The following is a 12,868-nucleotide window of genomic DNA, read 5'->3' on the forward strand; positions in this document are numbered from 1 at the left end:
AACCACAACCTAACCATACTACCCTAACTCTAACGACCCACCACTAAATCCTGTCCCTGAGCACCACATCCAAATGGTTTTTAAACACATTCAGGGATGGTGACAACACCACCTCCCTGGGGAGCCTGTTCCAGTGCTTAACAACCCTTTCTGGAAAGAAGTTTTTCCTGATCTCCAACCTAAACTTCCCCTGGCACAATTTGAGGCCATTTCCCATTGTCCTGTCACCAGTGAGAAGAGACCAGCCCCGCTCTCACTGCCATCACCTTTCAGGTATTTGAAGAGAGCAGTGAGGTCTCCTCTTCTAACATAGAGTTTGAATTTCAAGATTCAAAGTAGGAGACAACTGCTGAAGATGATATCTAGATAGTTTCTGATGTAAGACTTTAAAAAGTAATATATTAAAGCAGTTAGTCTTGCTTGCTGACATTTGTGTGATTACTTTAGGGAATGTACTGTGCATTTCTACAGATTTTCTTTTGTAATAACATCACTTACTTCCTTTAGTGGTGTCCTTTAAGCTGAAATTAAAATGTGATACCCAAAGGAATGCTCAATTATTCGGCAGTTTATCATTAGGACAAATTCTTCAAATGTGTGACCTGAAAGTTTTGTGAAGGTCAGCAGAAAGTGGGCATCAGCAGTCCACTACATTAACACTACAAACACGTTTGATTAGATTTATAGAGAAGGAAATAATTAGTCTCAATTTGAGCTTTTTCAGTTTTGTCGTATTTCGGGTTTATTTCAGTCTGTTTGCTTTTTTTTTTTTTGTAGCTGATGAATAACTTCAGGGATTAGGATTCTGTATTTCTCATATTGTGCCAAATGTAGCAAATAAGGAGCGCAAGCAAGTTAATTTGTAAGTATTTGTTCAGCTGAGACTGAAATAACAGAGAGAATCTTGAACATACGTTTTTACTTGCTCATCAAATACGCTTTCCCTGGTGAGCATCATCATGAATAACTAGTCTGTGTAGGAACTAATCAGGCAGCAGAAATCCTGGACAGACTGCACTGGCAAACTGGTCATCATGGGACTAAAAGTCATTAAAACGTGCCCCGCTGTGGTCAGTTTTGCTGGAAATGGAAGCTCCAGAGCAAGCAGTGTGAACAAGCATCTGACCAATTCTGAAGCATCGTCGCAGATTTTCTGGCATGCTGGAATTTGTTGCAGCGTTCACGTGAGCAACAGGAGACAGCCGGGCACGGCAAAAGTGATGCAAGAGAAGTTAGGACATGTGAGTGTAGAGTTAGAGTGGATGCAAGGCATCGGTAGGAGCCACAAGATGCAGAGCTGGAGCAAAGGCTGCACATGTGTCAGAAGTGCTAAGTTTGATGCTCATTGACTGTGCCTACTTGGAGAGAGCAGTTAGGTTGGAAGGAGAGTGCTTAGCTACAGCAGGATTGGTTTTCATGGCTACACACTTCAGATGTGCCACGTCCATTCACACGTGTCTTTAGAAACACTCCCTGGTCTGACAGAATGCACTGTACTGAAATGCAGCAGGAGGGATGCACAGGGTGTGTGTTGGAATTTGTGAGTTGGAATTTCAGTTTTCTGTAACCAAAGGGACCTTTTACAGCGTTTTATGGCGTGATTGTGTTCAAGGCAGTTTTAAGACAGCTGTTTACAAATCAGCTTCTTATATTTTCGGTTAGCAGCACTGCTTATTTTTCTGTGAATTAAGCTTTTTCAGAACCGTTGGTTCCTTAAGAAGTGTTCTGAAAACTATTGGATGCTTATCCTCTTTTTTTTTTAACTATCCCATTTCTGTGTTGATATACAGATAAGGAATTTCTTGGATAGGGGTAGAGGTTGATAAGAGCCATGCTAGAATCACTTCCTTTCTCTCTATAGCCCAGTACCCATTTTGGACTGTATCTGAAAGTTTTCATTATTATTATTAATTTTTTTACTGTAATAATGGGAGTGAGGGGGTACATCTAGAGCATTGTACAAATGCAGCTTATGTCTTCAGGTCACGTATTTGGTTAGAGCCAGGGGGATGCCAAGCCTGTTCTTGGATGGTCCAGCACAGTGGCTGGGTTACTTGTAAAGTGATGTTCATCACAAGCTCTTTGCCATGCTGATCTGATGAAGGCACCTTGGCTCTTTTGAGCATCTCTGTTGTGCCTGTGGCCCTGCCCAACCTTCTAGCAAGGCTGTAATACAAAGTAAGCGCAACTCTCATGAAAATGAATATAGAAAGTGCTATAAAATTGGTGAGTCTGCTGCTTAGATGAGTGCACGTGCTCAACCTTGCTTCTCTGTAGTCCCACAAAACGTGCTGAGCTGCGTTTCCTGCAGAAGCAGAAACGTGGATGTGCAGAATGTAGCGTAAAGAAATCAGGAGGCAAAAAGAGCATCCAGCTTCTTAGCTGTCATTTGGAAGCTTACTATAGAAATTAACTTACTGCCTTGCTATTTAGTTGTGTGTTAGCCTCAGTAGTTGAGGTGTACGTTCTTAGTGCAACATAAAGAGCAGCCCCAGCACAAGCAGTGTTGAGTTCTCACCTTAGTGTTCAGAATCTATTTATTTAAAACTCGAGGCTGTTTTGATGTGGTGGTTCCCCCCTCGATATTGAGATTATGGTCGGTTTAATGTGTCTCCCAAGCTCCTTTTTCTTGCTCAAAACTGAAGTAGCTTTTTGGCTCAAACGCTCTTTAGATGCGTGGTGTGCCTCGTTACTAAATGTAAATAAACTAACCTCTTTGGAATGCTAAATGATAGGTGAAATCAACTATGGGGATTTTACACCTGATTTCTGAATGTCACTAACTTCTTAAAAGTGCCTCGTGTCGAAGGGTTTTCAGTGTCCCTGAGCAGGCATTTTCCTGATCAGCCATCCCTTTTTCCTTTCCTGCGAATGAAATACCTTTGAGCTGATGGCTGAACAGTTGACAGAGGTGTGGAAGTGAACTAAAACAGTCATTGTAAGGTGCTGATTTTGCAGTATTTTTGAGCAAAAGCAGTGCTGGTGCACTTGGCACACAAGCAGGTCCCGGTGGTTGGATTAAGATTGAAGTGCAGCCCATGCAGAAGCATTCTCAGGATGCTTGGATTTGTGGTACGTTACAGAGGGATCACTTCACTTTCTCCCTGCTTAGATGTGCAGGGAGGAAAAACGTGGGTTGTTGCTGATGCATTTTGATATCATTGCTGCTCTTCAGAGTTGCACCAGCATCAGTTGGCACGCGCTTTTCTCCTGTTTGTGTCTGCAGTGCTCTTGTTTCTCTGCAGCTGTAGGCACGAGCATTGCAGTAGCCATTCATACAAGGAAGGTGGTAGCTAATTATGAACTGTACGAAGCTGTGGGCTTGCCAACACCTTTCATTTGTAGATCAAAACAGTGAAGGCCTCCATCCCATGAAGCACACACACCTAGGGCTTGGTCCCGTCGAGCATTTGAACACGGGCGTACCTGCCAGCACACAAACAGACCCACTGCAATCAGTTATCCACCTGCTTAAAGCTGTGCATGTGTTCTAACACGTGTGCTGGATGGAGCCTTTCAGAGGGGATCGGGAGGATTCGAACAGTTTGATCTTCCTCATCGTTTATGGAAGGCAGCTATTTCTGTAGTGTTTTTTGTTTCTCAAGGGAACTCACTGTAGTTTTCAAAGTACCTTGTATTCTAAAGAAAATTTAGAGCCCTCTTTTTAGGCATCCTTGTTCTGCATACAACTTGATTAATATTAACTTTAAACTTGTATTTAATGAAACATAGACTCAGTTTTGTCTGAAAGTGTATTACAATTTATTTCTGCCGTTTTTGTGTAAAATTTACAGAAACAGTGTTACATCGTGCGCTCCAAAGGTAATGTCTCATTCCTCTAAGGCTGTGTCCTTTTCTTTTCTCTTTCTGTTTTTAATCTTTCTTGTTTTTCCTGATCATATTGTTATGTGCATTGAGTCCTTTGTTAGGCCTCAGGTTCTTGGGGGGGGGAGGGGGGTGGGCAATAACACGCTTTTATCGAAACGATGCTCTTCTCTTCAGCAGTACCTTAAACCAATTTGCATTAATTTGGGTGAATAGAGATATTTGTCCTTCTGCAAATAACTTGGAAAATAGTAGCTATTACAAGGCAAATTTTTTTTTTTTTTCAATGTTACAAATCACCAAACTTCTGTAGGGAAACGTTTTTAATGCAATACAATTTCTTGGGAGGAAATAATCGCAACTCTTAGCTTCCGTAGTGCAAAAGTAGTTAAGTGGGTTTTGTCCTAATGAAGTTTTATGGTCTGGGTATAAATGTTTGAGAACTGAAAGGTGGAACGTAGGCAAAAAACTTGGATACCGTCTTCTAAAGTGCAGATGTTTGCAGGATAATTGCAGTGTTACAGCCTTGACCTTGAGATGAGAGCGTTCAAGAGAATAACGAGGAGTTGGGTTTCTGCTTCCCTCTGGAATGCTTTGAGTTGCCTAACTCCTTTTCTTGCATCTAGAAAGCTTTCTTCTTGGGTAATGCTTTCCTGCGTGCTTTCCCCGTCATGAGCAGGCAAAGGAGGAGAATTCTGTCCACTTTTTCTATCAAATTGCTAGTGTAATGAAAAGCTTAGTGGCTTTACCGTTGGCCAGCTCTCCGTTTCCTTGTTTATCAAGGACTAGTCTAAAGGGGGTCGATGCTTAGTTGGCTCAATTGGTCTCCAAGTGCTGCTACAGCGTGGCAGGAGCAGATTAGTCCGGCGCTCATATCAAGTGTGTCCAAACCCCTTGCTTTCTGTTGCTGATTCTAAGTGCTGAGTCGTTTACTGTCGCTTACTCTGAAGTAACCCACTTCTGTCTATCACTACTTTAAACTCAGCTTTGTAATTACGCCTGCTTACAATGTTCACGTACCAGCAGGTTGTTAATGCAGTTAACTTTGCTGACAGAACTTCAGAAGCTGCGAGAACTCTTCGTTTTTCAGCAAGATGCTGAATTAGCAAGGGTAAAACAAGGAACGCCCCTACTACTAAGAAATTAAATGTCGTGATAGCATCTCTTTCCCTGTGTACGAGCTAAAGAAGTTCTCTGTAACACTAGGATTACAGAAGCAGAAGGTCTGCTTGGTGTTTGGAGCCTAAAGAAATCAGAGTGTAAGCACTTCTGATGGGCACTTCCACCTTTTGCATGCGTTCCAGCACTGCAGCATCTCGTCAGCCAGTAGTTGGAAGCAGAGTGCAGCCATGTGCTCAAACACTTTTATTATAGCAGTGACAGCCTGACTTCATTGTACCAAGTCTGTGTTGCTGTAAATGTAGAAGAAGCGTATACGCCCTGTGATATTTTTATTCTGGGGGAGAGTTGTACAGGGGAAGGAAGCTAGAAAAACAAGACAGTGCCTGGGGAAGAGAAGAGGAGAATACTTACAAATAAGAATTTCAGATACAAATTACTCTGAGGAAATAATTCGCTTTCCTTTTTGGAGAAGAATGCAGGGAGGTACCAAGTCATGGTGTTAACCAGCAAAAAGTTGAATCTTGAGATATCTTTACAGACGCACTGCCTTCAATATTCCAATTTAAATCCAGCCTGGAAATTTAGCGTAGCTGCCTCCAGCGCCTAGCAGGAGAATGCACAAAATGTGACGCAGTGCCATTTCCCCTTCAGGCCAGAAACAGCTAAATGTGGGAACCTGAAAGACAGGGAGGAGGCCTGAATTTAGCACAGAAGTAAACTGCAGGGTAACCGTGTAATGCCTGCTTGCATCGTGCTGCTGTTGCCTTTGGGAAGCCTGTGAGCTCATGAGCTGAAGCACCACAGTCCTGACAGTTAAAGATAGTTCTGCTTTGTATTCTGAGTCATGAGGCCAATCAAGTAGATGGAAAGTAACAGAGAGAAAAAAGCAAAGAATCTATCACCTAAGATAACTCTGTTTTCCCCCTCCTTTTTAAACTAGAACTGACTCCAAAGTGACCTTATAGCGTAATAGCAATTTGAGAAACATGTCAATTTCATTAGTTGCCCAATAATTGTTTCCAAGTTGTATCTTCTCTGTGATTAAAGATGTTAGTGATATTTGAATGTGTATTTAAAGACACTTGAATATTTTTTGTTGCATGCATAGAGTGGTATTTGGTACAACTTTCAAGTATGCACAGTTAGCGAAACTTTAAACAAGTTTTGATGTAAAAGATTAAAAAAAGGGCTTGTGTCTGTAAGGTTTTTTAATTCCATGTATGTAACTGAATTTTTTCACTATTTTGTCTTACCTTCACCTTTTTTTTCCTATGCCATTCTCCTCTTACTTCATCTGAATCCTTGATTTTTATTTTACCATCTTACCATCTTGCTGTTTGTCAAACAGAACAACAAAACCTGCTCCTCATCTTGACGGGTAAGAATCCTTCTGTTTCTTCAATGATGAATAAAGTGGAGATTATTGATGAGTCTTCGCACGTTATATTGAAAGTAGAGAGCAATGGGAAAACAAATTCTTAGCTCTGTGAAAGATGATGCAGTAGAAAAAGATGGAAAACTGAAGTTTGAGTTCCATAAAAATTTCAAATCACAACTTATTTCCTAAAGCTTGAGAGCTTGGAAGGCCCGAAACCTTCCGTATGCATTTATTTAAACCTGGTTGCTGCTCTTGGCCCACAAATCAAGTTGAAATACCCAGTTTAATATGGTTGAATAGTACTTTTTTTGTGACACGTTTTATCTCCAAAATAGATTAGTTCCTGGAAGTACAAGTCATAGGGGAACTGGAAGAAGGAAAGAGAAATGTGGTACGGTAGGATAGAATTAGAGATGCACCGAAGGCACAGTTATAATTGATAGTGGGAACTTGCACGCTGAGTTTGCGTAGACCTATAAATGCTTCGTCTCTGGGGGAAGCAGCAATTCCTGACCACCTTTATTTCAGCTGTTGCACAACATTGCAAGAGTAGAAGGGTGGGTTGGAGATGATGACCTGTTCCCAGGACCCATTAGAAGAGAGTAAGATGGCATCAAGTTGAAGCAGAACAGACCTCCTGCTTGTGTTGCATGAAATCTTAGCGTTGTTGTAAATGTAAAAGTAATTTTTTTTAAAAAATCTTATTTTTAAATGTAATATTTTTTAAGAGCCAGACGATCCTAGTGAAGCTGAATGTTTCTGTTTGAAAATGACTTTTTTTTTTAAATCTGAAATTCACTGGAAAGATCACAGCAATATATAAATGCCTGTGCTTCCCAAATGTTTTATTTCTGCAGTGTACATGTTGTCTTTGGACTGGTTATTTCTGGTTTTGAAGTAATAGAACAAATAGAAAATCTGAAAACTGATACTGCCAGTAGGCCCTATGCAGATGTACGAGTTATTGACTGTGGGGTGCTTGTTACAAAACCAGCAAAAGATGGTAAGCATACATAAGCTGAAGTTAATTGAATGTTGACGTTGTTTTCAGAGTCTTAAAAACTATGCCAGCATCTAGAAATCACTATGGTGAATCTGTCCAATCTTAATTTAGCTCTAACGAGTCTTCAAAATTTAGAGGTTGGCGTAGGCAAGCAAGGCACAGGAAAGGAGATGTTCTGACCTGAACCTTTGTGCCTTAGAAGCTGCATGCCTGCTTCCTCTTCTCCTTAATTAATCTTTGCGTTTAATGTTGTATACTCAAAAAGTAATTGGGAGTTATTTTTCAGAGCTTGACAGATAGATAGTTGTCTGATCAGAAGCTTTTCTTGATGGTGGATTTTGTGCTGTCTCTGAAGGCTTATTTTAATGTTAGTATGTTCGGCTAAGGAAGTCTACGTTATTTTCATGAGAATTCATAGGAAATAAATGATTTTAGGTACATCTTCAGACAGTTGTTGTGAAGCATGGATTGTCTTGAGCTGAGGTTGTTGGTTTTCTTTTTAACTTCAGTTTTGTCTTTCCTCAAGGATGGTGTGGGTTTTTTTTTTTGTCCTGTAGAGAGGACAGAATGTATAATCAGAGGAAAGAACTGAAAAGGAGGAGGACGCAGAAAGGAGAGGATGCCAAAACTTGTGACGTAGAATCATAGAATCCTTAGAGTTGGAAGGAACCTTTAAAGGTCATCAAGTCCAACTCCCCGACATCTGAGTGTTGAACTTCAGTTACAGACCTCCACTGTATGCCTGAAAAATGCTTTGGCTTTTTGGTGATGCATCTTACCTGGCAGAAGTTGTGCATAGAGATTCTTACAGTTCACTTCATAGCAAACAAAGAGATTTTTTTTTTTTTTTACAACCATCCTTATTGAAAAAATGTGTGATCTTATTGATAGTAGATTATGCTGGACACGATAAAATTCATGTAACTGTACTTTAGCCTCACTGTGAAAGGTTTACACACTGAGCTCCTCTGGAGAAGTGTGTGTATTTACATATATAAAATTGTATATCTTGTGTATATATGCACACTACATGTTATACACACACGAACGCACTCTAAATTTAAAATATCTGTTTCTAAGCTTTGGAGAAGAAGAAGAAAGTCTGTTCTGACTCTGAAGCTTCGGACTCCTCCTCCAGTGGATCAGGCTCCTCAGAAACTTCGTCAGAAAGTGAAGCCGAAGATGAAAGAAGCAGGAGAAGAAAGCGTAAAAGAAGAGGTAAAACCAAACAGTCCAGAAAACGGAGAAAGGAAGAGAGGAAGAAAGAGGATCTGAGAAGCAAGCGAACCTCAAGCCAAAGATGGTGACTAGCTTCTTACATTTAAGAATTTCAGAGAAATTTGAGACACTTGACTTTTTCATGAAGTACTCAAACAATTAATATGAAGGTGCTTTTATTCTATAAGGTTGGAGTTATTTTTTTTTTTTAAACAAATCACGAAAGCTGAACTTGTTGGGTGGTTAAAGAACTAGGAAGCAGTTAAAGAACTGTGTGAATAGAAGCTAGAGTGACTTTGAAATAAGTCTCAGCGTGCTAAAGTATTTGGGACTCGGTATGGCTTTGTTCAAAGTGACAACAGGCAAATATAGACCTTTGATTCATACTTGATTGTATTTTAAAAGTATTTTATGACAAATGGCAAAGGCAGAATTCATCACTGTGATGTGAGAACCGAACCTTCTCACCAATAATAGCACTCCATCCTTCCTTTAGCATAAAATGAGTGAATGGAACACATTTTGTTTTCAAAGTCATCTGATAGCTCGTTTCATCATGCGGGCTTATTTTGGGAATTTGCTCTGGAAAGTGCTGTCTGTCAGTTGATTCTGAGTTATAACCTGACTTCTCCTCTTAGCAGCCTTTCTGACAAGAGCGATGTAACAGAAAAAGCAGCTGATGTTAGCACAAAGAGGGATAAGCCTGTGGTACGTCCTGAAGAAATTCCCCCAGTGCCTGAAAACAGATTTCTTCTGAGAAGAGATGTGCCTGTTGTCAATACAGAACCTGAACCGTAAGGAGCATTACATTTCCTAATTATGTTGTCTTTCTTGGTGGAAACTATGCATAAAACTTACCCACTAACATTGTGTTTCCAGAACTTAGAGCAAATAATGGGTGTAGTATCAGCATTTTTCAGTGAGATACTTTAAGCATCCTACTTTCAGTGTTTCTTTGGAAGTTTCCTTTCATGAGTGGTTTGTGTTTGTTTGTTTTTTTCAGTGAAACCTCATGAATTTGTTTCATTGAACTGTAAGGATCATGCACATCATGACCTTAAAGTCAATTACAAATGATGCATAGATTGTTCACTAATTCTAGAGGAAATTTTGCAACTAAAAGCACAGCGAATATGTCATTGCAAGGCAAACTTGAACGGGAGAAGTGATTTCTCAGCTTCTTAGACTAAAGGGAGAAACTTTGGTGCAAAATCAGTGAAACAATCTTAGAAGCAGTCTGTAATTTTGAGAACAGGAGACAACGTTTTTGTAGAGAGGAAGCCATGCATCCACTACTTTCTGCTTAGCATGCCTGGTAAATTGCAGTTTTTTCCATAGAATGGCCTGGGTTGAAAAGGACCTCAAAGATCATCTACTCTCAACCCCCTTGCTGAGTGCAGGGTCACCAACCACTAGACCAGGCTGCCCAGAGCCACGTCCAGCCTGGCCTGGAATGCCTCCAGGGACGGGGCATCCACAACCTCCTTGGGCAACCTGTTCCAGTGCGTCACCACCTTCTGTGTGGAAAAACTTCCTCCTAATATATAACCTAAACCTCCCCCGTCTCAGTTTAAAACCATTCCCCCTTGTCCTATCACTATCCATCCACGTAAACAGCCGTTCCCCCTCCTGTCTATACGCTCCCTTCAAGTATTGGAAGGCCACAATGAGGTCTCCCTGGAGCCTTCTCTTCTCCAAGCTAAACAAGCCCAGTTCCCTCAACCTTTCCTCACAGGAGAGGTGCTCCAGCCTCTGATCATCTTGGTGGCCTCCTCTGAACTCGTTCCAAGAGCTCCACGTCCTTCTTGTGCTTGGGGCCCCAGGCCCGGACGCAGTGCTGCAGATGGGGCCTCACAAGAGCTGAGTAGAGGGGGAAATTTTTCTTTCAAATTTCTTCACTTTTGAGTTCATATAGTCCACAGTCCTGGACATGTCTAAAATTTAATCCATTTTTTTGTTTTTTTTCTTTAGATTCAGTTAACTATGTAGTCTTTTGTAAGCTTTTTCTTGAAGTGCTACGCATGTTTTCAAAGCCTTGTTATCTGCTTCTTTCAAGGATGTTACACAACCTCTGCAAAAAGGAGCACTGAATTACCTCTTGTTGCTGAGGAAGGAAACAAGGCTTTAGAACTTGTGGATTGTCATGAACTGCCATTCCCTATGCTGAGGCATTGTTGTGTAACAGCCAAGATCCTGAAGCTATTCTTTCCATGTCATCTTAACAATTTGTTCACCAAACACAAGTTAGCCTCTTCAGAAAATCCACTTCAACAGAGTACTTTGCAAGTTCATTGTTAGCATTTATTTATCAGGGAAGGAAATCAGATCTGCCGAGCTGGTGGAAAACCAGTCTACGTATTGGTTTGCCTTTCTCTGTGGATCTGTGCATGGCTGGCTTCTTGGAATATCAGTGACCAAATTCTCAGTTCTACCCTATCAAAATAGGCTATTAAGATATTTTGCACGATTAAAATTAGCTTTAGGTTGAAGTTAAAATGGTTGTGTGTGAGTTTCTTTGTGTAAGCTCATGTTTTATTAATTTATGTAGGAAACTTCTTGATGCTACACCCGTTCTAACTGACCAGAAACCATCAGTGTCTAAATCTGGACGAAAAATTAAAGGAAGAGGCACAATAGTATGTGATTTTCTTTTTTCTTTTCTCTCATCCAGAGTATTTTCTCTGACCTCGAACTCTGAATTTCCCTTAAGGCTCTGTGTGATGTTGTAACTGTTGTTGACATGCTGTAGATTCAAGCTTAGAAGTTTGTAATATTGTCATTAAGTACTTCATTTTACAGTACCTTTTCCCCATCCTTCTTATTCGTGCCTTTTTGCCTAAACATTGTTTGGGGAAAACAAATTCTTGCTCACAAGAGTAGTTTGAAACGTAAGAAAGCTTCAGACAAAAGAAGAAAGGTGTTTATTTCTAAAGACTGAAACTAATGCAGGCAAGATTCATCCTAGGTGAGCTGCAAGATCTAAAGCAACGAGAAGTGCCACGAGCTCCCTCAGCCCCTTAGATTTCCTCCCTGTTCCTGTGGAACACGAGGACTGGAGTATGTAACAGTAGACAGGGCTCTTCTGCAGTGATGTGTGCTCAGCCCTTTCTGATACACGTTGTGATGATTGTGCATACAGTGCTGGGAAGCAACAGTTGGTCGGCGCCATTGGCAGGACCACTTAAACTGTTAGTTCTGCTTTTTGACATGTGAAATATATCTTTTTTTTTTTATTTTTTAAGCTACTTAGCTTAGCTTGTCAGATTTCATCTGCTCACCTGCCTGAGATGAAGTCCATGTAGTTTCACAGATGTGAAATGGGCAAGAAGTTACTTTTTTGCAATGCAAAAGAGAAGACTTTTTACAAATATACAGACTTGGTCCATTTTTTCCACCTTCCTTTGTGGAGGCTGTCACTGTTAATGTAGATTTTTTTTTTTCTGTTTCAATGCTCTGGTAACCTCAAGGCTTTTGCATTAGTGCCACTTTTCTCAAGAAAAGTTTTATCTCTTCTTTAATTACATATATCACAGGGCCCAAAACACTGTTGTGTTTCAGTCAATAGAAAAATGAGGAAATAAAAACATCTTTCTTAAATGTGCATTTGGTCATGGTGTATTTCAAACTGTATCACGCTATGACTGAGCATATTCCTCCCTTTAACTCTTTCCTGGATCAATTTAGCAGGTGGCTTTTGGGTTGATGGCAAAGTGTACAAGACTTGGTACTGCCAAAACTTTTTGCAAGCGGATATCCTTAAATACAGATGTATGGCAATTCATCTACCTATCTAGCTGAAGACACTTTTCACAAGAATGGTCTTAACCAATACTCCCCTGAACATGACTTTTCTTCTGTCATAGCTGCTGGATTTGAGGAATTTTTTTTTAACTGATCCTTGTGATGCAAAGATTTTAAGCCCCAAAATTATTGGCTGATGGCCCTATGATGAAACAAGGCATCGTAGTGTTTGGGCCGCAGCTGAGAGCCTCTGATTCCCTTATTTGCCAGCCCTGACATTAAATCTGATAGCTGTTGTCCTCGATGCATGTGACAGCTTTCATTTGTATTTGACTCTTGTGATATCCATTAAAGGAAACCTTTGAAATATTTCTGTAAACAAAGATTTCTCAAAAACTAACATAGCACTGAGTAGAATTAGCTTTTGCCAGGAACTTGGGTGCCTGTGTCTTGTTGTTCCTAATTTTGGCATCCTCTCAGGAAAACTGAGAGTGAAAATAATAAGTAATATCAGAAATAATTGAAGCCTAGCAGTTAGAGGAACATGTTTTCTGCAACCTCTAGTAGTTTGTTTAGCTTTC

General features: G+C 40.4%; 1 protein-coding gene across 13 annotated transcripts in view; it reads left to right on the plus strand.

The window, feature by feature from the left end:
- The window catches only part of NKTR (natural killer cell triggering receptor), a 39,568-nt gene that overhangs the window by 16,794 nt on the left and 9,906 nt on the right, over positions 1-12,868 (plus strand). For 4 of the 13 annotated variants that reach the window (XM_021385560.1, XM_021385562.1, XM_021385565.1 and 1 more), the window contains 5 exons: positions 6,296-6,325; positions 7,183-7,328; positions 8,409-8,631; positions 9,185-9,340; positions 11,095-11,182. In XM_021385560.1, coding sequence (XP_021241235.1) covers positions 6,296-6,325; positions 7,183-7,328; positions 8,409-8,631; positions 9,185-9,340; positions 11,095-11,182 — 643 coding nt within the window. Of the gene's footprint in view, positions 1-777; positions 6,326-7,182; positions 7,329-8,408; positions 8,632-9,184; positions 9,341-11,094; positions 11,183-12,868 lie in introns of those variants that run through there. The other 9 variants (XM_021385561.1, XM_021385571.1, XM_021385567.1 and 6 more) reach the window with 8 other exon arrangements.

Source organism: Numida meleagris, chromosome 2, assembly GCF_002078875.1.
Source record: "Numida meleagris isolate 19003 breed g44 Domestic line chromosome 2, NumMel1.0, whole genome shotgun sequence".
In the NCBI taxonomy this organism is placed as follows: Eukaryota; Metazoa; Chordata; class Aves; order Galliformes; family Numididae; genus Numida; species Numida meleagris.